Consider the following 26,918-nt stretch of genomic DNA (forward strand, 5'->3'; position numbering starts at 1 on the left):
TCATTTCATTCCTACAAGTTAGTCCAGACCTCCAAGGTAAATAAAACCATTCTTGTCACCACTATTTCAAGGGCAGGAGACAGAAGTGGCTTAGAGGACTAGGTCGTTTGCCTGGGACCACACAGTATGTCAGGGAGAAGACCTGGACCTGAATTGAGCGCCTGTGTTTTTCATAAAAAGCTTGTTATATATTGTATATGAATCGTTTACTTAAAAAATTAATTTCCCCAGCAATGACCCTGAAATGTGGTCAACCTAAAGTGCCTATAAAAAATTTAAGTCAAATAAAAATTTAATCTTGATGTTTATTTTACGGTAACCCATTCCTAGCAAACTGCAATCCGTACCACCAAGTATTTCCCAAATACACACAAACACGCACAAACTCTTTCAAAAGGACCTACATACTCAATTATTCAAAATAAGTAAATGTTTTAAATCATACCTTCATGCAATCTGTTTTAGTTGCACCCTTAATCAGGATTTTTTTAATTGCATAGTACTGACCATCTAATTTATTCCTGACCTAAAAGTAGAGGAAAAGACAAAGTATATTGTACCATTAAATCCAACTGAATAAAGAAAGTTCTTTTAACCTGACCTTAGATAATCCAAACTAGCCAAAGAGATAAAATTAAGCTAAAGGCACACGTCCTGGGGAATTCCCTGGCGGTCCTGTGGTTTGGACTCCACGCTTTACGCATCCTCTTTCCTATGTGTTCAGGGAAGTCAGCCGCAGTCAACTAGACTAATAGTTTTTCCAACTGTACTGACAGTCCAACTCCTAGAATCTCTAGGTCTGAAGAATGGGAATGTTAGCAAAAAGGCTATGTGCAAAAACACAGCAGCAAAACTTTTTCAACTAATACATTTTTTAATAAAAATTAACTAAAGAACAAAAACTCAGAGTTTCCAGAATCCACCTAAATCACCAACGTGGTTAGGAAAAAATTAAAACCTGCCCACGTGCCTGTAAATGACAAATCTAAATTAAAAGTAAACATACATGATTTCTAGGAATTTTCCTTTGAGCACTTTAAATAATAATAATGAAAACAACTTCTGCAAATACATTGTTTAGAGTAGGGGGTCAAAACAAATATGTGGAAAACCACCTTGTATACTCTTCCATAGCCACCTTTTCCTAAGATGGCAAGCTCTTCAAATTCATTCAAGTAACGTGAAGTTTGTGCTTCAAAGCCTACTTCCCTTGATCTGAAAGTTAAACACAATCAATCAATCAATCCCCAAACATGAGAGAACCGAAATGTTCTAAGACAGATCATGTTCACTGTATTACTAACCTGGCAAACCTCGTTTATCACTAAACTGTGATAATTTGGAAAGGATGAGCTAAAATGAAAGTTTTCATTCTCTATGAAGAAAACATTTGATAATTAGCAAATCAATAGCGTAATAGAGATAGCAAGGGGATCATTAATTTTAAGTATTTTATCAGTAATTAGTATTCCAATTAGAAATTATTGTTTTAATAATTATTAAGTTAATATTATGATTTATTATTGTTTTAAGAGGAATCCTAAGGATGACTAACAGGCAGGAGTTAAGTAGCTAAGCTCAGTGATAAGTTTACTTAAATTTCTGAATGATTCAGACCAGTTACAGATTTTAAACGAGCATTTCCTACATACAGCCGAAATTCAGTGGTGTTCCCCTGACAGAGACTGGATGTCAGTGCTCTGAATTAAGAGTGGGGTTTATGGAATCCATGTGGAATTGTGGGGGAAGGGTGGTCAAAGAGAGAATGAGAAATCTTACAAAGTTTTTAGCAAATCTTAAAAAGTTTTTAATCTTACAATGTTTTTAGTTTTCATAAACTACCCTAACTATGTTATTTTTAACCCCACTACTAATTTAACCCCACTACTAAACCCCAGGATTAATTCTTAATCCTGATTTCTTTTGGACCAGTTTACTCCTTGCATAGTCAAGAAAGTATTCAACACATACCTGATCTTCTGGATATGAGAATTATCCTCACAAGGACCCTAAAATCAAAAAGTTATTTTTAAAAAGCATTTTGAAAATTTCATGGAATAAGGAATCTATTAAAATTCAATGTTAGATCAGTATAAATGCTCAAACTAATATTAAAAAAAAAAAACCACACCCACCCAATGGCTTTTTCAATATTACTTAAGAGTTTGCAATTGAAGACATTTTTCTCTTAACTAAAAGATCACCCGTGAAAAAGCTATATTCTTGCCATCCAAGGACAAAGCTGAGATTTACCAAGGAGTTGCCACCGGCAAACAACGCCAGCTTCCCTTTCACATAAAAGCAGAAACTGACCACTGCTCCCGTGTCACCGTTCCAAGCCGCCAGCACCTTGTGCCTGTATGACTGCACGTGTCTCCCTGCTTCTGCCCTCAGTCCCCTCCTCTATGTATTCTCAACACAGCAGCTGGGGAGAACCCGTTAAAGTCAGGCTATGTCACTCCCGTGCTCAGAACCCTGCAGCACTTCTCATGTTACTGAGTGAAAACCAAGGACATTAAAACGGTCCATCTCCATCCGCCCCTCGGCCCCGCCTCTCCCATATGCCCCCTTGCTTACTCCAACCTCCACCACTGGCTGCCTGTCAGCCTCACAAACATGCCAGCACACAGCTGCTCCTCTGCCTGGAATGCTTCCTCTCCGCGTGATGCATTCCTCCACCTCAGCTCCTTGCTCCTGTCTCAGCGAGGTCCTACCTGCCACGCTACACGGCCCCTCCCAACATTTTCTAATGCCCTTCACTGCTTTATGTTTCTCCTTAACACCTACCACCACCTAACACCCCATGTATTTTTCTTTTTCTATTGTTTACTGCCCGCTTGTCAGAACGTAAGCTCCCTGAGGGCAGGGACTTTTTTTTTTTTAATACAGCAGGTTCTTATTAGTCATCTATTTTATACATATTAGTGTATATATGTCAATCCCAATCTCCCAATTCATCCCACCACCACCCCCGCCCCAGGGCAGGGACTTTTATTTTGCTCACTGCCTGAACCCCAGCTCCTACAAGAGAGCCTAACACATAGCAGCCATTCGATAAACATCTGTTGAATAAACAAATGGAAGTTAACATTAAACCTATGTTATAATCAGGATTTCAGAATGCTTTAAAATACAGTTCTCTTGAAATGAGAATGTCTTTATCACACTCCAAGTACATTTCTTAGTGCTTACCTGACGAACTCTCTCCTTAGCTGACCTCATTAAGTGCGTAATAGCTCTGTTGTGATGTAGCCTCAAGGAGCTAAACTCATCACTACACGTGAAGGATGACAGCAGCCCCATTTTGATAAAGGTCTGACAAAGTACTATAAAAAAATATGGAAAACAATTATTAGAAAGGCCATCGATGAGATGGCAATTTTCAAGAACACACAGAAAATAAAGAGTCATAATAATAGCCTCTATAAGAAAAAAGTTATGTTGACGCACACATTACAGCTTGGGGACTGATTCTCTGAAGAGATGGAATGATTGGTTACACTCGTTGATCGGGGGCTCATCTGTTATTTCTTATCTGACACTCTACATTCTACAGTCATTTGTTTACTGTGCTTGGTCAGTCAGTAAAGTACTAAGCTCTGTTTTTAAAAAAGGCAAGAAAGGAAAAAAAAAAAAGGAGGGGGAGGGGTAGAATATATAAATAAATAAAAATTTAAAAGGCAGGAATGGAAACAAATGATTAGAACTGACAACAAAAGTGAATATGAATTGTTGTTTTCAATTATGGAATATCCTTAACCAACATACAAAGAGCACATCTGAGATGCGTGTACAGACCAGATACCAGGGGGGAAGTCAAGTCTCAAGTCACAAGGCCAGGCTGCTCAGAAAAAGAAGTTTCTACAGAAGTGCTTGGTTTTTACTCATTCAAGGAATACAGGTACTACAGAGAAAATTCTATGTGAAAAACTCTCCATTTAAATTGTCAACTAACTAAACCACATCAAAAACATTTACTTAAATATCCTTTATTTTGAACACCATGACACGAAGGAAGAAAGGAAACCGAAATTCATAGTCAGAAGAGGGAAATAGTAAGTAAAAGGTAATAATGATATTAACACTGTCTCATTTCTCTTTAAAAAATAACCAACTTTGTCTTAAATTTCGGGCTTTAAAAAGGCTGTATATAAGGAATTTTAAAACATCTTAAAACCAGCAAGATTCACAGCTTTGCTTTAATCAGGACCAAGAGTACTATATTAAAAGCATTATAATCTGCGTCTCTATACCAGAAAATAATCCCTGGGTTTGGAACCTACAGAACACCCCCTTTTGTGCGACCCAACCCCCCCAACACATATTCAAGGAAATAAGTGTATACTGGACAAATAAATTTTTTACCATTTCTTATGTCCCATGAAGCTTATCAAAATGATAATTACCTTTAACTAAAAACATTATGTTCTTCTAAGATCACATAGAAGTATCTGTAAGTTTAAGGCTTTCTAACACCAAACAAGACTTGGGAAGACTCTTGGTAGAAAAGACACTTAGAATCTGTGGTGTGGGCTACTCAAGAGTTCCACCTCTGAAGCTGAACCAGAAATGCCATAATCTGTAATTCTACTCATTTCTGTGCTTGCTCATCAGACAAGTAACCTATGGCAGGAATAAACATTTTCAACACTGGGTCGGCTGCTGCTGATTATTTTGATCTTTGTCTCGGGCTCCTGACACACAGCTCCACAGTTATAAAACTCTTATAATCTTCTGAGTGATAGGGGTATTAGGACGATCTTTTGTCTTAATATTTGGTCTCCGACCTCAGTTCCTGACACAAGAGCTTCTCAGAGCCTTGGAGTCTCCAGTGATGAGTCTGTTCGTATGCTAATGAGATGACTGGTGGCTGGAGCCCCTAGGTCACTTCAGGATGGGGGCTGGTCCCCAGAAAGACCAAGCCTTGATTAGAAGCTTAGAGCTTTCCACTTCACACCCCCGTCTTCCAGGGAGGGGAGAAGGGCTGGAGACTGAGTTAATAATCAAGCACACCAATGTGATGAAGCCTCAATAAAAAATCCCTAAAGTACAGGGTGGGTGAACACATCCACCTGCCAGGAGGGTGGGGAACCCAAACTCTGTGGGGACAGAAGGTAGAGCACTCTGGACCCTCAGGACCTCACCCTGTGTGCCTCTGTATCCTTTATCATATCCTTTATTATAATAAACTGGTAAGCATAAGTAAGTGTCTCGGGCTTCCCTGGTGGCGCAGTGGTTGAGAATCCGCCTGCCAATGCAGGGGACACGGGTTCGAGCCCTGGTCCAGGAAGGTCCCACATGCCGCGGAGCAACTAAGCCCATGCACCACAGCTACTGAGCCTGCGCTCTAGAGCCCGTGAGCCACAACTACTGAGCCCGTGAGCCACAACTACTGAAGCCCATGCGCTTAGAGCCTGTGCTCCACAACAAGAGAAGCCACCACAATGAGAAGCCCGCATACCGCAATGAAGAGTAGCCCCGGCTCTCCACAACTAGAGAAAGCCCACGCGCAGCAACGAAGACCCAACTCAGCCAAAATAAATAAATAAATAAATAAATTTATTTTTTTAAAAAGTGTCTGCCTGAGTACTGCGAGCTGTTATAGCAAATTATCAAATCTGAGGAGGGGCACTGGGAACCCCCAATTTGGAGCCAAGTCAGACAAAAGTGTGGGTAACCTGAGAACCTAGGGACCTCCTACTTTCGACTGGCATCTGAAATAAGGACAGTTTTGTAGGACTGAGCCCTTAACCTGCCAGATCTGACACCAACTCCAGGGAGATAGTGTTGGAAGTGAATTGTAAGACACCCAGCTGGTGTCAGGAGAACTGGTCCGTGTGGGAGGAAAGCCCCACACATTTGGTGTCGGAAGTATTCAATGTGTAGAGGCAAACAGTTTCCTTCAACGACACAAAACACAACCGTTCCAGGGCTCTGGGCAAAAACGAGTTCCGAATCAATACCTGGGATTTTCATGTACCTGGTCACCAACTAAACCGTAAGAGATCTTCGAAAATTGTATGAATTATCACTTATATATCAAAAAGAACTACCTTTTATTTATTTAAATACACACAATTTTGTGGTGATTAATCTTTTTGCAGGGTCCCCAGGGATGATATTCATAAGGAATTACCCCAAGGAAAACATAAAATAAATTTACAAATGTACTACTAAGGCTTATTTCAAATTTTTATATACCAGCTGCTTCTCAGACTGACAGCGTTAAACAACAGAGTAATTTTACAAGTTTTATTTAGCAAGGTTAATTTATTCTTACTAACATTTAAACACCTGTCTTGAACGAAGCGGGTTTGGTTCGTGCACATGGCTCAAGTGTTCCAGCAGAGAAACCAGCAACAGCTGGTTTGCAACTGCAAAAGGGAAGGTCGGCTGCTGTAGGGGTCCTTTCAGCACCTGGAGTTCTGCGGGAACATCAGATTCTGCAAATTAAAAAAGGAAAAAAATGTTAAGAAATGGTAAACATATCTCATAATGACAAAACAGCATATTCTAATTAGGAAAACACACTATTTAAATTTAAAGAAATAAAAAGCAAAACAGTAGTTAAGGTGAGTGGGGTTAATCAAGACAGACATTCTGGAATTGAGTTTTGAGTTGAATTCTGGAAGTCTGGAAGGACTCGCAGAGAGATGCCAGTTCGGGAAGGGAGGAAGCTCTGGTTAGGGATGATGTGTACAAAGGTAGAAACAAATAAATATTCCAGCACACAAACAAGCAAGCAAGCAGGAACAGGACGGCTTCCTTCCTTCGAGTAGCAGAGAGAAAGAAGTTTGGCAGCAAAGAAAGGGAAAGGGAGGAAGAACACAATCTTTACTCTGAGCTACACACTATGGACCAGGTGTTTTATATGCACAATCTCATCGAATCCTCCCGAAACGCCCTATGTTACCATTCCCATTTTACAGATGCAGACACTGATCTCATTGAGAGGTTAAGGAACAAGTTAGCAGGCAGATCAGACTGACTCCCAAGCCCATCCTCTTTCCACTGAACAAGACCAAGCGGACAGCTGAGTTGGCACTTAAAGCTGACAGTCGTTAAGTTCTCACGCACTGTTTAATACGTTATTTAACAGGCCGAAAACACAATGCAGGAAACATGTTTGAGGAAACTGTTCTGGACACGTGATAGGCAGCCTGGAAGGAGACATGCAAGAGTCAACAAGAAGGGGTTTCCCTGGTGGCACAGTGGTTAAGAATCTGCCTGCCAATGGCAACAAGTTCGATCCCTGGTCCAGGAAGATCCCACATTCCGCGGAGCAACTAAGCCCGTGCGCCACAACTACTGAGCCCACGCGCCACAACTACTGAAGCCCGCGCACCTAGAGCCCGTGCTCCGCAACAAGAGAAGCCACAGCAATGAGAAGCCCGCGCACCGCAACTTAAGAGTAGCCCCCGCTCGCCGCAACTAGAGAAAGCCCGCACGCAGCAATGAAGACCCAACACAGCCAAAAATGAACTTAAAAAATAAAATAAAATTAATTAATTAAAAAAAAAAAGAGTCAACAAGAAGTCAGGGTGAGCCTATAAAGCAGGTAAGTGACAGAAACGTGGAGGGAAGGACAGGTCCCAGAGATACCAAGAAAGAAATGGACTGGTCAGGATTTAAAACACTAGGAATGAGAGGAAGGAGAGGTTAACGAGAGTGAAAACTGGTAAGAGGGGCTGTTGGAGGAAAGATGAGGAATTTCAAACGCTCAGGAGCTGCTGACCCATTCAGCTGGAAATGCCCTGTGGAAACAGGGCCAGGTATCCTACACCTTCTACAGTCAGCCCCATTCCAAGCATTTTATTCCACGCTTCTCTATCAACTACTAAAGGTCCTGGAAGAGAGGTTTGGAAATCGAGACTTCATTCACCAATTCATCTCTCCGACCTGTAGGTGGCCCAGAAAAGACCTGCATGAATGGAGATGTGCTATTCATTTTAAATGAATACTTATTGCCTGAATATGAGAAAGAAAAAGAATGGAAAATGTGGCCATGTAAAAACTTCTCTATGTAAAGACATCTTAAAGTTAAAATATGAATCACAAAATCAGATACAGTACAGATACCTTTACTGTACATGACAAGAAAAAGGGAATAAAATTTATATAGCGCTCTTACAAGCTAGTAAGAAGATGAAGCACAATTAAAATTCAAATAGTCTTAACAAAACTAGTAAGTAATGACATACATATTAAAATAACCACAGTACAAGAGTTTACCATCAGACTGGTAACTATTTAAAGCCTGGAATCCTTGGTATTGTTAAGGGCACAGAAAACTAGATACTTTCAAACACAAGGGGGTGTTTGCAACCTTTGACAATACACTGTAGAATTTCACGTGTGCAAAACTTTACTTTTGGAAACATAAACCAAGGAAATAATTAAACAAAGCACAACAAATATATATGTACAAGGTGTTCAGGATAACACTCAAAGTATTAAAAATTTGTTAAACAAGTTATACACATATAATAGAATACTATGTAGTTGTTATAAATGATGGTGTATAGAAAGATAATCGTAAATAATCCTGTATCAAGTCAAAGAAGCAGGCCATAAACAGTAACACTAATGAAGGTGAGGGAGATAGTTTCATACAAACCAATGCAACCTTTCTGGTTATCATTTTAGCAAAACGTATCAAAACTTTTTAAAATATTTTTCTTTGACCCAACAAATCCTACTTCTGTGGCTCTATTCTAAAGAAATAATCAGATATTAACAAAGATTTGTGTATACACGTCAAACCCATTGTTATTTCTAATGGTAAAAAAAAAAGATAAATCTGTTTTCCACCAATACAGCGAAGACTAAATAAATGATAGTACAGAATGTGATGGTCTTAAAATAACATTCTTAAAGGCTAATTTGTCACAAGAAAATGCTAATAAAAGTTCACATTTAAAAAGCAACATAAGGAAATTCCCTGGTGGTCCAGTGGTTAGGACTCTGAGCTTTCACTACTGGGGCCTGAGTTCAACACCTGGTCAGGGAACTAAGATCCCGCAAGCTGCAAGGCATGGCCAAAAAATAAAAATAAAAAATAAAAAGCAACATAAAATTTTTACGATCACGATTTTAAAATATATTTATTTTATATCTATATAAATGTACACACACACAAAAAGAATGGAAACATCAAAACAGACAGAAATCTCTGCCCCCTGTGTTTTCAGTGACAGAGGCTACAAAGAGTGAAATTACAGTGAGCAGCTATTTTATAGTCTGCCTGTTTGATCCTTCATATCTAGGCATCTACCTGGCATACAGCAACTCTCAGGAAGTATTTGCAAAGGAATACACCAAATTATTAGCAGTGAGTTCTCCTCAGAGATGTGAATAAATACACTTTCCCCTCTTCTTCCTTTATGCCTTTAAATTTTGCACATGATTTCTCTAAATTTTTATCTTATCTGGATGACGAAATCAGACAGAAATCTTGAATCCATTCAGAATACCTTTCTTTGACAGTTTTAAATGCAAAATTCACCCCAAAAATTGTCTCTAGCTAAGCCAAAATGTAATGTTTGTATATTTAAATTACAAACAGTAATCTCTGGGCGATGAGATTATGGTTTTTCTAATTTTCTTCTTCATGCTTTTCTACATTTTTAACATACTCTGTATAGTGAAAAAAAATTTTAAGTACTGAATTGTCAACAGCGGTGAGATTTTTTTTAGGAGGGTTTTCTGCTTCTACACTTTCCTATTTTTATACTCTATTTTCTACAATGAGAAAATTCTACTTTTTAATAAAAAACAAAAAAGAATGGTTGCTCAGTGGAGTCAACTGAACCTAATAAATCAAGAAAATGACAACTTTAAAAAAGACCAATGGACAGACACCCAAATGCAGGAAGGAGTAAAACTGAAAGGAAATGAAGGCTGAGGCTGAAAGCTTCCCATTTCACAGTTCTGGTCAGGAGAAAAGGAAGAGGTTAAGTGGCTAAAAGGAAAGGTGAGGTCAAGTTCTCTTATTAAAGAGTAGGAAATGGTATCTAAACCCGATGTGCATTAGAGTTCTAGAATTCTGCCAAGAAGGAGGGGAGTAAGACAAACAGGGAAGGGATGACCTGATTCAACCTCCTGAGGAAAGTATGATCCAAATGGTCCATTATTAAATTAAAGAACCTGTAGAATTAATCTGAGGTAAAAACATTTGTGTCAGATGAAAGAAGGAAAATGAATGAGTCTGACAATGGGCTTACTGTCGGCCCTCCTTCTAACGCCGTGCTGTTCCACAGGAAAAAAAAAACATGCAGAAACTCTGATCAAAGGCTGATGGAGGGCTTCCCTGGTGGCGCAGTGGTTGGGAATCTGCCTGCCAGTGCAGGGGACACAGGTTCGAGCCCTGGTCCGGGAAGATCTCACATGCCGCGGAGCAACTGGGCCCGTGAGCCACAACTACTGAGCCTGCGCGTCTGGAGCCTGTGCTCCGCAACAAGAGAGGCCGTGATAGTGAGAGGCCCGCGCACCGCGATGAAGAGTGGCCCCCACTCGCCGCAACTAGAGAAAGCCCTCACACAGAAATGAAGACCCAGCACAGCCATAAATAAATAAATTAATTAATTAATTAAAAAATAGCTTTACAAAAAAAAGCAAAATCATTAAAAAAAAAAAAAAAAAAGGCTGATGGAGACTCCCTGCAGGCTGAGGTGCTAGAGAACACAGGTGTTACTTACATCTAGATTGCAACTTTTCTGACGCTACCATTGGCGGGCAGAGTGACCTCCTCACATCAATACAGACGACCGTCGAGAAATCGTCTACCTATTGTTTGAAGTCTAGAAACTACATTTCTCACAGACCTAACTTTTCATATAAAAAGATAAAGTATGTCTGGACATTCTGGGCTTCTTTGGAAGAAAAGGCAATACGTAAATGTGGCAGCATTATTAGTAACCAAAGGAGGAGGAAATTTTTAGAAGCTTATCGACGATCACTCCCTTCAAGAATAATCTTCGGTTTGCAGAAAACCTTATCACAATGTTACAGAACAGACAGACTTGCCTGTTTACAGCTGGGACTTCTATGACATAATGCTTTACGCATCATTGAGCTGCTATAATATGACACATGTGGAAAAAATCAGTTTGTCCATTAAAAAGTAGTTACCTTACAACTGTCTTGTGCTAAGGGCCTACTTAAATCGCCCTCACAGTCTGTTTTTGTTTCTCTTTAAGATCAAGAATTGTAGGTAGTAATAAGGATGAAAATCAAAGAATTTAAGGAATAAATTAAGACCTTTTCATCTCGGCTTGCACCTTTAAATCCCTACAACATGTTAATATTTGTTTCATGCTTCAACTCAACGTGTATTCTCTGTAATCATTCTATTCGAACTACCACATAGTAAAAACCTCCTTGAATCGATGTATTCATTTTTTATGGCACAATTTTATTTTAAAAATGGCCATACAGGGACTTCCCTGGTGGTCCAGTGGTAAAGAATCCACCTTACAATGCAAGGGACGTGGGTTCGATCCTTGGACAGGGAACTAAGATCCCACGTGCCGCAGGGTAACTAAGCCCGCGCGCCTCAACTAGAGCCCACTGAACCCTGGAGCCTGCGTGCTACAACTAGAAGAGAAAAAACCCACACGCCACAACTAGAGAGAAGCCCGCGTGTCGCAACGAAAAGATCCCGCATGCCGCAACTAAGACCCGACGCACCCAAAAAATAAATTAATTAAAAGTCCATACACACTACTATATATAAAATAGGTAAACAACAAGGACCTACTGTATAGCACAGGGAACTATACTCAATATCTTGTAATAACCTATAATAGAAAAGAAACTGAAAAAGAATATATATGCATAACTGAACCACTTTGCTATACACCTGAAACTAACACAACATTGTAAATTAACTATAATTCAATTTTTTTTAAGTGTTCATCCACTAAGAAAAAAAAAAAAGACCACATTCTGAGAACTTGGGATATTTGTTGCTACTGGGTTACAGAATATCGATACCTATACTACCATCATCAATATATTTACTGCGGAGACCAAACTTTTTAAATACATGCTTTCCCCACTCCCCTATTTTTAGTTGTCCAATATCTAAACTGAGCAGACGTTACATACCAGACTCTCTCCATTTTGGCCCCTATTTAATCTTAGTTCTGCTCATAATTATATGCTGTAATGCTCACTCTCAATTCTTATGTTGATGTCTGCAAGGGCTTAACCAACTACAAATGTTACAGGGTAGACTGTCCACATGAAACCTCCCTCCCTTCTGACACCAACTGCAAGTTTGGAAAAGTTCTCCAAATCACGCTCATGTTCAATTTAAAAAAATATATTTTTTTTTTTTTTGCCAAAACAACTGGTTGCAGCTAAAGAGCCGATTGCACTTTCATTAAAACATTAGATACTCTGAACTGGTTAGACTCAATGCTGTAAGTACCTCTCGCTTTATGAATAACTTGACTGACTTTGCCGACTTAGCCCTATCTCCTAGAAACCAAAAGCCTCAAGAAAACTCGGGCGTTTTTTTTTTTTTAACCGAAGAGGATGATGTCCATACTGCCTCACTATGAGAAGTCTTTACGCGATTAGTGAAGCAAAAGACGAGAGAAGCTACAAATTAAAACTCTTAACCCAAACTGTTCAGCGCATAGGGTCTGCAGAGTTCCATTCCAGTAGTTTACAAAGCTCAAGCTCATCGCCCGACAACACCCCGGGGCTCAGGAGCTGGAAAACAGCCCAGCACGTCCGCAGCCCCGAGTCCGCAGAGGAAACCAAGGAACAGAAATGTAAACGATCGACCGGGCTGCAGACACCTGTTTCAACACGAGTTCACCTAACCCAGACGGCCCGCCCGCCGCCCCCATACGGCACCGCTGGGTCCCGGTTCAAGCCCGGATCCAGACGAACTTGTCCAGGTCCTGGGCCGAACCTCGCAGCTACCTGCCAGCCCCGGGAATGAAGGTGGACGGGGGCGGGGAGGGCCGCCGCCGCCGTCGCATTCCGGGTCCCTCACCATCATACTTGGGGTCCGAGCCCTCGGCCGGGAAGTCGATGGCAGGCGGCGCAGGCACAGCCCCTGCCGCGTCGCCCTCCGCCTCGCGCTCCCGGGCCCCCAAGACACCCCCCAGCATCGCCGGCCGAGCGCGGGCTGCAAAGCAACCCTCCCGCCACTCAAGCGCCGCCTCCCTATACACTCCCAGCAGCCGCCACCGGATCCGGAAGTAGCCTCTCGGAAGGAGGAAGATCTGCCCGCCCTCCGGGCGCCTGAGGGGGCGGGCCCTGGCGCAGGCCCCGCCCCCTCCCCTTCCCCTTCGAGGAGGGGGGTTGGTCCCGCGCCGGCGCACCGCAGGTGCTGGCGCGTGGTGGGCTGTTCTGCGAGCGGCGTTGCGGAAGGAATTGGGTGGCCCTCACGTGGGGTAGACCCCGGCCTTTGCTCCCCGCGGTTCAGCCCCACTATCCTCGAGACCTGAACACCCGACGAGTCAGCGCTCTCACTTCTCACGCCAAGACTCGGGTGCTAGTGTAAGAATCGGATGTCTGCAGGGACGCTGATCCAAATGTTTACTTTTTGCGGATACAGCGGTGACTGTTCATTTGTCATTTATTTATTTTAAAAAATCAAAAGCATCTGCAAGACTCGTCTCAAGGAGAACTGAACATATTTTGGTGAACCGTTAGGCCACAGCAAAAACGGGAAATGCCAACTAGATTCCAGAGTGAATCAGCCTAATAAAAATTCCGCTGGTTTTGAGACGACTTTCACAAACCTGAGACAGGCTTTTCCAAGTGATCCCATGGCCGCAATGGACCAACGGTGGTTTGAAGCCATTGGCTGCAAAAATCCTCTTTGCCCTCTGGCGATGTCTCTGAAGACTTGGTCGCTGACACAATGTTGTTGGAAGTTGATTCTTAGATCGCAGATCAGATAACATAGCTGGAATAAAAAGCGTTTGGGGGAGTTCCCTGGCGGTCCAGTGGTTAGGACTTGGCGCTTTCACTGCCCTGGCCTAAATTCCATCCCTGGTTGGGAAACTAAAATCCCGCAAGCAACGTGGCTCGGCCAAAAATAAACAGAAAAGCCTTTCAGATTTGGGGCCTCAACCCCAGTGCGATGTGCAAAAATGGTATTGTTTAAGAATTTTATTTGAACTTCCCTGGTGGCACAGTGGTTGACAGTCTGCCTGCCAATGCAGGTGACACGGGTTCGAGCCCTGGTCTGGGAGGATCCCACATGCTGTGGAGCATCTAAGCCTGTGTGCCACAACTACTGAGCCTGTGCTCTAGAGCCCGCAAGCCACAACTACTGAGCCCATGTGCCACAACTACTGAAGCCCGTGCACCTAGAGCCCGTGCTTCACAACAAGAGAGGCCACTGCAATGAAAAGCCCGTGCACCACAGCGAGGAGTGGCCCCCGCTCGCGGCAACTAGAGAAAGCCCGCGCACAGCAACGAAGACCCAACGCACCGAAAAATAAATATTTTTTTAAAAAGAATTTTATTTGATGGGACTTCCCTGGTGGCGCAGTGGGTAAGAATCCGCCTGCCAATGCAGGGGACACAGGTTCGAGCCCTGGTCTGGGAAGATCCCACATGCCACAGAACAGCTAAGCCCGTGCGCCACAACTACTGAAGCCGGCGTGTCTAGAGGCTGTGCTCCGCAACAGGAGAAGCCACCACAATGAGAAGCCCGCGCACCGCAACGAAGAGTAGCCCCCACTCACGGCAACTAGAGAAAAGCCCTCGCTCAGCAATGAAGACCCAACACAGCCAAAAATTAATTAATTAATTAAATTTTAAGAAAAGAATGAGCAAAAAGATTTAGCTTAAAAAGTTATTAATTGCAACACTAATTATAATACCCAAAACAGGCAATATAACTGGTTAAATAAATTGCAAACATCAATACAATGGCACACTTCACAACCATTAAAAATATTGGTATGCATTATCTGGTTCTCACCACTTTTCCACCACCACCAGAATGGAGAAAAAAAAAACAAACTCATTCTGGTCAGAATAGAATGAAAGAAATCTTTCTAGAAGATGACCTGCAATTTATAGCTAAAAGCTTTTAAATAAGCACACCCTTCCACCTATATATATATAGGTGTATATCCAAAGGAAATAGAGTGGTGAAAAAAGATAAATACAAGAATGTCCATCAAAGTGTAATTCATAATAAGAAAACACTGAAATAATCCAAATTCCAGATAGAAGAGCAGTTAGGGTACATCCCTGCGATGAAACCACATGCAGGCAAAAATTGGAAGAAAAAAAAAAAAAGCACGTTCCTCTCTTGGCTTCCATAATATCACACAATTTTAGTTTTTCTCTATTTTACTGGCCCTTCATCTCAATATCCCCTTCTGGATCCTCCTTCTCCAAATGTGTAATTCTGTAGGGCTCTTGTCATGTCACTCCAAATTCTGTCAGGAGATAACCACATGTACCGCTATCACTTTACATACCATCTATAACCTGACAACTCCCAAATGTATCTCTGCAACACAGACTTGTTCTCTTGGATGGCTTAAAAGCATCTCAAATTTGTCTGAAAGTGAACTCTTGATATTCCTCCTAAAACTTGTTTTCTACTACCCTTCTCCATCCATTTAAATTAGCACACAATCCACCCACTTGTCCAAGCCTGAAACCTGAGAGTCAACTTTTATTCCATATCCAGAACATATCTAGGCTGCCTACAAATTAATAAAAAAATAAATAAATAGAAACATGATACATATAAAGATGCACTATTAAACATTCAGGTAACCGAAAAGGAACCCCTAATGGCCAATAAACATAGGAAAAGATGCACACATTTCACTAGTTAGAGGTAAGTGTAAGTTAAACAATGAAATATCATTTCAAACTATCATTTGCAAAAATTGAAGTTTTTGATACCGAGGGTTGGTGAGGATATGGAGAAAAGGAACTATCATACATTGCTAAAGAGCTATTTAGGGATATTGAGTGAAGCTGAAATGGTGTATACCCAAGATCCAGTAATTAATTCCCCTCTTGGGGACTTCCCTGGTGGTCCAGTGGCTAAGACTCCACGCTCCCAATGCAGGGGGCCTGGGTTCGATCCCTGGTTGGGGAACTAGATCCCACGTGCTGCAACTAAGACCCAGCACAGCCAAATAAATAAATAAATAAATTTTAAAATATATTCTAAAGATAATAATTCCCCTCTTGGTTCCCTTTGGACACCCCTATCTGTGCCTAAGGATATGTGTATAAAGATATTTATTGCAACATTGTTTGTAACAACAAATACAAAAATAGCCTAATATCCGTCAGTAGGGAAATAAACATATATGCCAACAAATATTATAGAACAGTTAGAATGAATCAACTAGATATACTTGTCTGATCATGGACATTTAAAACAACACAGTGGGGAATTCCTTGACGGTCCAGTGGTTAGAACTCTGCGATTTCACTGCCAAGGGCATGGGTTCAATCCCTGGTCGGGGAACTAAGATCCTGCAAGTCATGCAGTGTGGCCAAAAATAAATAAATAAATAAATTAATTAATTAAAACACAGTGAAAGTTGCAGAAGCCTTATTTTATATGTATAATAATGTATACTGAGAACTGTGTCAGCCTCACTCACACAGTTCTATGTGCTTTTACAAATATTAACTCATATATATATATACAAATATTAACTCATATATATATATATACAAATATTAACTCATATATATCATATAGGTATAACTGAATCACTTGGCTGTACAGCAGAAATTAACACAACGCAGTAAATCAACTGTACTTCAATAAAATACAACAAAATTTTTAAAGGCCATTTCACTGTTCTGTCAAGCCAGCTGCTTCAGGAAGGTAGGGGACATAGTAAGACCAGAGAATTTCATGAGCATAGATCCACTGCTGCACTCCACTTGCTGGAAAGTGAGTTCCTTGATCAGAAGCAATGCTGTGTAGAATACCATTTCAGTGGATAAAGCATTCTGTAAGTCCAGATGGTAGTTTTGGCAGAATAATTGCATGCAGGGAAGGCAAATCTCTACCCAGAGTAAGTGTCTAGTCCAGTAAGAACAAAATACTGCCCCTTCCATGATGGAAGTGGTCTAATATAATCAACCTGCCACCAGGTAGCTGGCTGATTACCCCGAGGGAATGGTGCCATATTGGGGGTTCAGTGTTGGTCCCGGCTGATGGCTGATTGGGCCATCAGCAGTGGCTGTAGTCTTGGTGAGTGGAAGCCCATGTTGCTGAGCCCACCCATAACCTCCATCCCTGCCACCATGGCCACTTTGCCCATTGGGTGATTACAGGGGCAACTGGGGGAAAAAGCTGACTGGTATCCACAGAATGGTTCATCTTATTGACTTGATTATTAAAATCCTTTGCTGAGGGACTTCCCTGCAGGTCCAGTGGTTAGAACACCACGCTTCCGCTGCAGGGGGCGAGGGTTCGATCCCTGGTCAGAGAACTAAGATCCCACATGCCACACAGTGCGGCCTTATTTAAAAAAAAAAAAAAATCCTTTGGTGAGTATTCACTTGGGACAAAAATATCTTCACCTTTTTCACCCATCCAGGGACGTGTATCCACATATCTCTTCCCCAGACTTCCCTGTCATCAATTATAGACTTGCATTCCTTCCAAGTCCCTGACCATACAACAAAACCATTGGCCACATCCCATGAATCGGTAGATAATCACATCTGGCCACTTCTCCTCACAAGCAAAATGAATAACCAGATACATTGCTCAAAGTTCTGCTCAGTGGGAGGATTTCCCTTCACCATGTCCTTCAGGGATGTCCCAGAGAGGGGCCGTGGTGCTACAGCTGCCCACTTGTGGGTGGTGCCTGCATACTGTGCAGAAGCATCTGGAAACCAGGCCCAAGTCTTCCCTTCCTTTGTATATGCTCTGATCATAGGCAACTCTCCATAAGGCCATACTCGTAGGCGTGGAGAGAGAAGGTATTGTAGCGGGAGTGGGAACCGTGAACATTTGGGCCACTTCTTCATGTAAATTACGTGTGCCTTCAGGGCCTGCCTGGGCATGATTTCACTTCCATTTGGTGATGCAGTGCTTCTGCACATGCCCAACTTTATGGCTTGTTGGGTCAAAGGACACCCAGTTCATGATAAGCCACTCAGGTAAATAAGATGTAGGATCTTACTTCCCCGACCAGGTATCGAACCCACGCCCCCTGCACTGGAAGCACGGAGTCTTAACCACTGGACCACTGGATCCTTGGGAAGTCCCAACGATCTCTTCTTTCAAGGCAGGCACAGAGCTTCCACGTCAGTTAAAATCAAATCTGTAAGCTCATCCTTTTCTTTCCCCTCTTTGTCCAGTGACCTTAGGAGTCACCAGTCAATCTCAATTTAACAAAGTGTTTTAAGGTATCGTATACAAGGTCACCCAGATCCTTGCTTCTTGTAAGTGTTTGATTAAGAGTATCCAGTGGTGATATTTTCTGTATCTCTATTGCCACATCATGCCGTGGGCTATGAGCATTCTCTTTACCTCTAGAAATAGAGTCACTACTCTTTGCCACATCTATTTCGAGGTGAGAATGAAGACCATTCTCAGCAATCAGACTGTCGACATTTCAGAAAATGTCGACATTACTCTGAAGGGACGCACAGTTATTGTGAAGGGCCCCAGAGGCACCCTGCAGAGGGACTTCAATCACATCAGTGGAGAACTCAGTCTCCTTGGAAAGAAAAAGAAGAGGCTCTGGGTTGACACATGGTGGGAGACTAGAAAGGAACTGGTGACTGTTCGTACTATCTGTAGTCATGTACAGAACATGATCAAGGGTGTTACACTGGGCTTCAGTTACAAGATGAGTTCTGCGTATGCTCATTTACCCATCAATGTTGTTATTCAGGAAAATGGTTCTCTTGTAGGAATCCAAAATTTGGGGGGTGAAAGATACTCTGCAGGGTTCAGATGAGGCCGGGTGTTGCTCGTTCAGTATCTCAAGTCCAGAAAGATGAGTTGATTCTTGAAGGAAACGACATTGAACTTGTGTCAAATTCAGCTGCCTTGATTCAGCAAGCCACAACAGTTAAAAACAAGGATATCAGAAAATTTTGGGATGGTATCTATGTTTCTGAAAAAAGAACAGTTCAACAGGTTGATGAATAAGTTCTGAGTGATCCAGCTACAGAAACTGCAAGAGGCCAGACTCATATATGTGATATTTTAAAAATGAATACAATCTCTTTTTTTTTTATGTTTTGTTTTGTTTTTTGTTTTTTTAAATTTTATTTATTTATTTATTTATTTATTTATGGCTGTGTTGGGTCTTCGTTTCTGTGTGAGGGCTTTCTCTAGTTGTGGCGAGCGGGGGCCACTCTTCATCGCGGTGCGCGGGCCTCTCACTATCGCGGCCTCTCTTGTTGCGGAGCACAGGCTCCAGATGCGCAGGCTCAGTAATTGTGGCTCACGGGCCCAGTTGCTCCGTGGCATGTGGGATCTTCCCAGACCAGGGCTCGAACCCGTGTCCCCTGCATTGGCAGGCAGATTCTCAACCACTGCGCCACCAGGGAAGCCCAAATACAATCTCTTTTGACTTGGGAATTTTTCTTAAATTGATTATCCTTTCCAACTATTTGGCCAGTAAGCAGTTAAGTAAATTCTAGTGTGGTAAGAACAATAACAGAAGGAATGAGTGTTTTTTTTTTTAGTAAGACTTAATGGGAGAAGTGGCTTGAAGGAGTAGCAAGGGTATTTCAGGCAAGAGGAACATGGGTACTGGTGACAGGCAACACTGTGGTTGTTCATAATTGGATGAAGAGCTTTGAGAGATGTCCTGAAGGTATCTGTAATTTTGCAGAGGCACGAATTTGAATATTTGTGAGGCAAGTGCCTGAGTCACAGTAACTTTGTGTGAAAAAGCAGCTGAGAAGTGATACAGCCTTAGTAAGAATTAGGAAAATTAGAAGATGGAGTTAATTTATATTTGTGATAAACATGGTTCCTGTGGCCCAAGTTTCTCTCAGTTTTACCCTAATTCCAGCCATTTACTCCTATGTCCTAGTCCTTGATATCTAAAAAAAAACTTATAACCCTTCCATAATCTCTTCATTCCATGTGTCATGCTTCAGGTACACTACCATACTAGACTATCTTAACTCAATAGGATTGCCTCTAAACCTCTTCCTTGATAGAAACTCCAACCTTATGATTTCTCAGGCAAAACGTAACATTCAAGTTTGATTTCTCTTACATACTATGTGTCTAGTCTATCAGAAAAATCTGTGGGCTGTCCTTCAAAGTAAAGTATGCTCAAGGAATAAGCAAGAAAAAATAAAACCTATTTGGAACATAAAAAAAAAAAAGAAATAGTCCCTAGTCTTTCAACCTAATTTAACTAGAGAGCCAATTCCAGAAAGCCCGGAGCCAACTCAGAAAACTCACCCTTAAGTTTCCTCTCCTCTAGAACAACTCCTGGTATCAAAACCTGTGTAGTCAGTGTTCTCCAGAGAAAAAGAACGAATGGGATGTGTGTATATACAGAGATTTATTTTAAGAAATTGTCTCATGCACAAACGTATGGACACCGAGAGGGGGAAGTGGCGGGAGGGGGTGGTGGTGGTGGTGTGATGAATTGGGAGATTGGGATTGACATATATACACTAATATGTATAAAATAGATAACTAATAAGAACCTACTGTATAAAAAAATAAATAAAATAAAATTCAAAAATTCCAAAAAAAATTTTAAAAAAAGAAATTGTCTCATGCAATTATGGAGGCTGGCAACTCCACACTTTGCAGGGTTCACTTTGCAGGTATGCTGGACACCTAGGGAAGAAATGATGTTTTGATGCATCTGAAAGTTCAAGTCAATCTTTTTGCTCTATTCAGGCCTTCGACTGTTTGGGTGAGGCCCACTTAGATTATGGAGGGCCAGCTGCTTTATTCAAAGTCCACTGATTTAAATGTTAATCTCACCCCAAAACAGTCTCATAGGAACATCTAGAATAATGTTTGACCAACTATCTGGGCACCATGGCCCAGACAAGTTGACACATAAGACAAGTGAGACACTGAGATAGGAAGGGGGTGGGGCAAAGGAGGGGGTGAGGAGGCACATCAGATTACAGGACCAGAGGAAACCTGCCTGAAGAGGCCTCTTTTGAGCTGTCACTTGAATTATAAGAAGGCATCATCGGTATTAGGACCCGGGAGGTGTCCGAGAGAGAAAGAAAGTACAAACACCCTGGGGGTAGGAATGAATTTAGTACGTTTCAAAGAAAGAAAGAGACCAGGAGAAAGAAACAGGAGTAGCAAGAGAACCGGTTAGCTGTTGTGATGGGTCAGCCTTCCCACTGCACTTAGAAGAAAATTCAGTCCTCTGTAAGGCCCACAGGGCCTTTCAAGAGCTTCCCCGGCCTTCCTTTTCAGTCTTCAGTCATGCCACTCTCACGGCAGCCTATGGGACCAGGCCGATGAACAAGACCCATGACTTAACACATTCATGAGGGAGGGACAGAGCAGAGATTGTTCTCAAGGTCACAGTTTCTGGAGCAAGGACAGGGTCACACAAGAAGTAGGACGGAAATCTCAGTAACTGAACAATTGGCCATTGGCTGCATAGATGGCCTTCACCCACCTCCTCCACCTATATTGCATGGACAGTATAGCTTTTTCTTCATGGTGAGGTGAAGACGAACTCTCTAAAGAGATGGAAGTTTCTTGGTGGCAGGGGTGGGGATCGCAGAGTGGGGGCTGGCATCCCGGAGAAAGGCTCCCTCTTTCGGGCAGTGTAGGCGTGCGTCTGTGTACATCTAAGTGTGTGCGTCTGTGTGTGTGCACAAATGCCTACCCAGTCTCTCCTTTACCTCCCCCATCACTAAGCCCCCCAATGTGAAGCCTTCCCACCAATATCCAAATGGACTTCAAAGTCACCTCTCAGTCATGGGGGAGAGATCAGTAACCTCAGAGGATGTCTCCGCTAGCTACCTTTATCAATCATCCTGTTACATAAATAATTATGGTTGCCCAACAGGAGGTAAGTGCTATAAACCTTAATAGAATCAGTGGTATATCCATACATGTTTGGAAGTAACGAGATGGGGAGAGGTAGAAATTTCTCATCTATATGGTGGGGAGTTAGAAGATACTGTCTCAATTGGATGGATCGGTAAACAGATATTTATATTATAGAAGGTAACTAATAAGGTGCTTAGTATACTGTGTACAACTGGGGGTTGTATACATTTTATCATCTTTCCTGAGTACTTCCTCATCTGATGTTAAGGAAGTTGTCCAAGTGGCGCATTGGGATCCAGTCTTCTCCAGTTTGTCTCTAATTCTACCGTGTCTCTAATTCCTCTATTTTTACTACAACAGCCCCAGCCACCTGTAGGCATCTAGTAATGACAGGTGAGAGTGAGAGTTTGGGAGAGGGTACCACACCTTGGTAGCTGGCCTTCAGGATGGCCCCCAGTGATCTCTGCCTCCTGGTCTTCACACCTTTTTCAAGTTCCCACTCACACTGTACTAAGGTTGGTTCGTATGATCGTTAGCATATGGAGAATTGATGGTCTGAGATGTCCAAGGTGAGTTTAAAAGATACTGTGACTTCCACCTTGCCCTCTCTCCCTCATCTCTCATTCTGGGGGAGACACGCTGCCGTGTTGTGAGCAAGGCCCAGGTGATGAGCATCTGCGCCTGCCAGTGACACGGAAGCGTGCTTGGAACAGACTCTTCTTCCCCAGCAGGACCATGAAATGACTGCAGCCCAGGACAACTGCTGGACGGCAACCTCAGGAAAGACTGAGCTAGGACCACTAAGCTTTGCTGCTCTCAGATTCCTGACCCTCAGAAACTGTGTGAGAAAATAAATGCTTGTTTGGGGGTAATTTATTACACAGCAATAATAAATACATATGCTTAACTAGATTTCCAGCCTCTTATCAGGGTGAGAAACTGCCTAAGCCAACGCCTTGTAAAGATTCAGTTGATCTGACTGGTTACCAGGCAACAGTTGTGACGTCATAAGGATTAGAACCCTCATTTAGTAGGGTCCTGCCAACCGTTGGATGGCAAGTCCCAAATGAAGAGCAACTTCTTTCGGGTGAGCATATCTATTTCTCCTTTCCTCTTTACTTTCCCAAATCAGGTGAATTACTAATGGATCCTCAAGCCAAAACTGTTTCTTGATATTCCTTATGTCAGTGGACACATTTTACATGGCGATTTCACGTGGTTATCTCCAATTAGAGTGGATCACTCCCATTTCAATCCCTGAACTTAGCTCTTTCAGTTTTGGGGCCTCAATCCCAGTGCAATGTGCAAGAGATGTTAAGTTTTTGCTTTTAACAATTTTAATATAGGGCTAGTCAGATAAACAATTTTAGCAAGTTGTTAATATTAAAAATGAATAACTTTGTAAGTAATAATCACTTTATAAAGTTAAGCTATAAAATATTCCAACTGGGGCTTCCCTGGTGGCGCAGTGGTTGAGAATCTGCCTGCCAATGCAGGGGACACGGGTTCGAGCCCTGGTCTGGGAGGATCCCACACGCCGCGGAGCAGCTGGGCCCGTGAGCCACACCTACTGAGCCTGCGCATTCTGGAGCCTGTGCTCCGCAACAAGAGAGGCCGCGACGGTGAGAGGCCCGCGCATCGCGATGAAGAGTGGCCCCCGCTTGCCGCAACTAGAGAAAGCCCTCGCACAGAAACGAAGACCCAACACAACCAAAAAATAAATAAATAAATAAATAAACAAATAAAATTCAAAAAAAAAAAAAAAAGAGGAAGTAGGCTCATAATATTGTCATTAGGATTAAAAGGAGATTAAAAAAAAATTTCAACTGAAAATACCAGGATACATATTTGAAAAAATATTTAATATTACTTAATGCTTCTGTTTCCATCCAATATGAGCTATGTAATGCAGAGCTAGGGCAGTTTGAGGTAACATTTTTTTTAAGCTCCCTGAGACTAAATAATGAAATACTGCACTATTAAAAACGACTTTTAATGTCTCTTTTGAGAGTCCCTGAGAACGCTCTACTTCTATGTTCATATTCTTATAACCCTCACACCTTAATGGTGGATTTTATTTCTCAAATTATTCAAAAAACTTTGTAAGGATACAGTTCTATTTTACCATAACTCTGGAAAGGAACTTCATATTCTTTACCTCCCTGTTCCCAGGAGCTGTGTAAAGTAGCTCTTCCAGGAGCTAACATCAAATTTGCTGCCCAGGAATCGGAGAACCAACCTCTAAAATTTTACACTATTGAAATTTTGTTTGTATATTATCCTTTGGAATTACCTGAAAGCATTTTCTTTGTTATGCTCACCAGTGCCTTAATGGTGCATTTCTTTTTTGGAATCCAACATAGAGGTTAATGTAGAGGAATAAGAGTGAAAGCTAAAACAAAATCATATATTTGGTAAAACAAAATTTTTATTATTAATAGTATCATACAATAGGTAAAATCTTCTGGGAAACATTAAAACATTTTGAGTCAAGTTCCATATGACCATTAAACTCTATCCCCTCTTCTTTCCCCTTTCTAGAATTAAGCACGCTTTACTTTTTTTGTCCAAATCTTTTTCTGTTCACTTCTTTGGCTAGCCATGTGCCCATAGAAAAATATATATAATATTTTGGACTTTAGTTTTTGGATTCTTACTGAATGTTGTATTATTGTTTTACAAATTGGTTTATTAGTCAGCGATTTGACTCTGAGAACTTCTTTCATTACTGCATTTGAAATACTACTCACGTGCAGAGCTTCTATGACAGAGTTAGGTGAAAATACTTTCAGATCCCCCAGCAAGAGTGGATTTGTACTTATGTGCAACATAATTGCCTATGAGGCCCCCTTTCTGACCACCATTGCTACCTTTTTATGCCAGTGTCCCCCACTCCTTTTATTTGCCTAGTAGGTCTTTCACAGTTTTGTTTTTTAGCCATTCCCTTGTAGTTGTTGGAACCTGTAAAATGCAAATCTAATTCTCCCTTCCTCATGGTGTCGTTGAATGTAATTAATGAGTTAACATGTAATTCACACATACAGAAGAGGTACCGGCCATATAATACCACGATAACAAGTACTATTATTATATTATTTTATTATCTCTGATGTTATTACCCTAGAAGCAACTCTTCTAAGAGACTTCATTCTGCCACAGACACTGATTGACAACACTGAGATCAGAGAAAACACCCTGGTGGTAGCAAAACTTCTTTAATCCTCCTTTATTGAACTGAGATATTTTTCAGAAGGATGAAAAATATGTGAATTTTCTCCAACAGCTCTTTAAGACAATCTACACACTGAGATCTCCCTCATTCTCTTTTATTTCTGCTTTTTCATACACTGCCCCATCTGCCTACAAAATCCCCGTGTCCCTAGCCTACATTTCTAGTCTTACAGTAAATCTGTGCATATACAGCTTAATGTTGAAGAATATATGTTCGGACACTAATTGTGAGATCATGAGCAATGTACTTAACCCCTAATCTGTAAAATGGAAATATTAATTTGTACCTACTTCATAGTCTTGTTGTAAATAGTAAATGAGTTAACATATCTAAACCATTTAGAGGAGGTGCCTGGGGCATAGGGACCTTTCAGCTATTGGCTGGTGTTAACACCTTTGCTTAATGATGATCCTTCCTCTTTGCTCCTAGGAGGCTGATTCTTCGTGCCAACGCTGACCAACACCACTCAGGTCAAACACTCTGACCCTGGTGGTAGTGTCAGCTCCTTCGTCCTTCACCATTAGACTAGACTATAATTTTGTATCTTCAACACTCATCCAGGTGAGTTAGACATTATGCTTCCTTTCTCTCCATTTCTTCCCACTGCCCTTCTCCTTGAAACCTGCAGTGTCCTGAATTCCCTGGCGGTCCAGTGGTTAGGACTCCACACTTTCACGGCTGAGGGCGCAGGTTCAATCCCTGGTCAGGGAACTAAGATTCTGCAAATCGCACAGTGTGGCAAAAAAAAAAAAAAGAAGAAGAAGAAGAAGAAAGAAAAAGAAACAAGAAACCTGCTGTGTCCTAAGAATGTAAATGTTGTATACGTGTGGTTAAGTTGGTGCAGCCACAGAAGGAAACGAGAACAAGACTTGGGAGGAAGAAGTTGATTATACTCCCAGGTCCCAAAGAAGGGGTCACTACATGCCATGCAAGGGCACAAGGAAAGCAATGGGTTTTGGCCAAGTGGCACAAGACAGGAGTGAGGGGAAAGTCTGAGCCAGAGCCTGGATTGGGTTTCCATGGGAAAGGCAAGGCACAGCAGAGTGAGCAGCTTAGGATTGGCTGGTTGGAATAATTCCAGCAGGCTTTGGGCCATAGGGGTATCTCTAGTGACCTGGTACCTGGCCCTGGGGTGATTTAGGGCAGAGGAAGTATTGACTCATGTGTGAGAGTTAGATAAGAACAAGGCAGGATCTACAGGCTTGGGATTGGTTGGTTTGCATGGGTTGATTGAACCCTTTGCTATCTCTAAGAATTGGCTAGCTCTGGGAGGGATACTCTCTCCTGGCCAGCAAGCTTTTTAAGATGTCAAAACATCATAAAATACAGAAAATAAAAACACATGATTGGGACTTCCCTGGGGTCTATTGGTTAAGACTCTGCACTTCCAATGCAGGGGGCATGGGACACGATCCCTTGTCAGGGAACTAAGATCCCGCATGCTGCAAGGTGAGGCCAAAAACAAACAAACAAACAAACAAAAAACACATGATTGGGGACTTCCCTGGTGGTGCAGTGGTTAAGAATCCACCTGACAATGCAGGAGACCCGGGTTCGATCCCTGGTCCAGGAAGATCCCACATGCCGCAGAGCAACTAAGCCCGTGCGCCACAACTACTGAGCCCGCGTGCCACAACTACTGAAGCCCGCATGCTGCAACTACTGAAACCCATGCACCTAGAGCCAGTGCTCCGCAAC

The 26,918-nt window shown here is 41.9% G+C and overlaps 1 protein-coding gene and 1 pseudogene across 4 annotated transcripts in view; one reads left to right on the top strand and one right to left on the bottom strand.

Moving 5' to 3' along the window:
• The window catches only part of EIF2AK1 (eukaryotic translation initiation factor 2 alpha kinase 1), a 30,364-nt gene extending 17,164 nt beyond the window's left edge, over nucleotides 1–13,200 (bottom strand). For 3 of the 4 annotated variants that reach the window (XM_059896246.1, XM_059896245.1, XM_059896248.1), the window contains exons 1-6: nucleotides 13,010–13,200; nucleotides 6,285–6,443; nucleotides 3,193–3,326; nucleotides 1,972–2,009; nucleotides 1,116–1,215; nucleotides 446–526 (exon numbers count right to left, since the gene is read on the bottom strand). In XM_059896246.1, the coding sequence (XP_059752229.1) occupies nucleotides 446–526; nucleotides 1,116–1,215; nucleotides 1,972–2,009; nucleotides 3,193–3,326; nucleotides 6,285–6,443; nucleotides 13,010–13,127 (630 nt within the window). In that variant the 5' untranslated portion in view covers nucleotides 13,128–13,200. The other variant, XM_059896249.1, reaches the window with a different exon arrangement.
• A 5,344-nt stretch (nucleotides 13,201–18,544) lies between these two features.
• LOC132348596 (large ribosomal subunit protein uL6-like) lies at nucleotides 18,545–19,135 on the top strand (annotated as a pseudogene).
• Nucleotides 19,136–26,918: the final 7,783 nt, after the last annotated feature.

The sequence above is a fragment of the Balaenoptera ricei genome, chromosome 15 (genome assembly GCF_028023285.1).
Source record: "Balaenoptera ricei isolate mBalRic1 chromosome 15, mBalRic1.hap2, whole genome shotgun sequence".
NCBI lineage: Eukaryota > Metazoa > Chordata > Mammalia > Artiodactyla > Balaenopteridae > Balaenoptera > Balaenoptera ricei.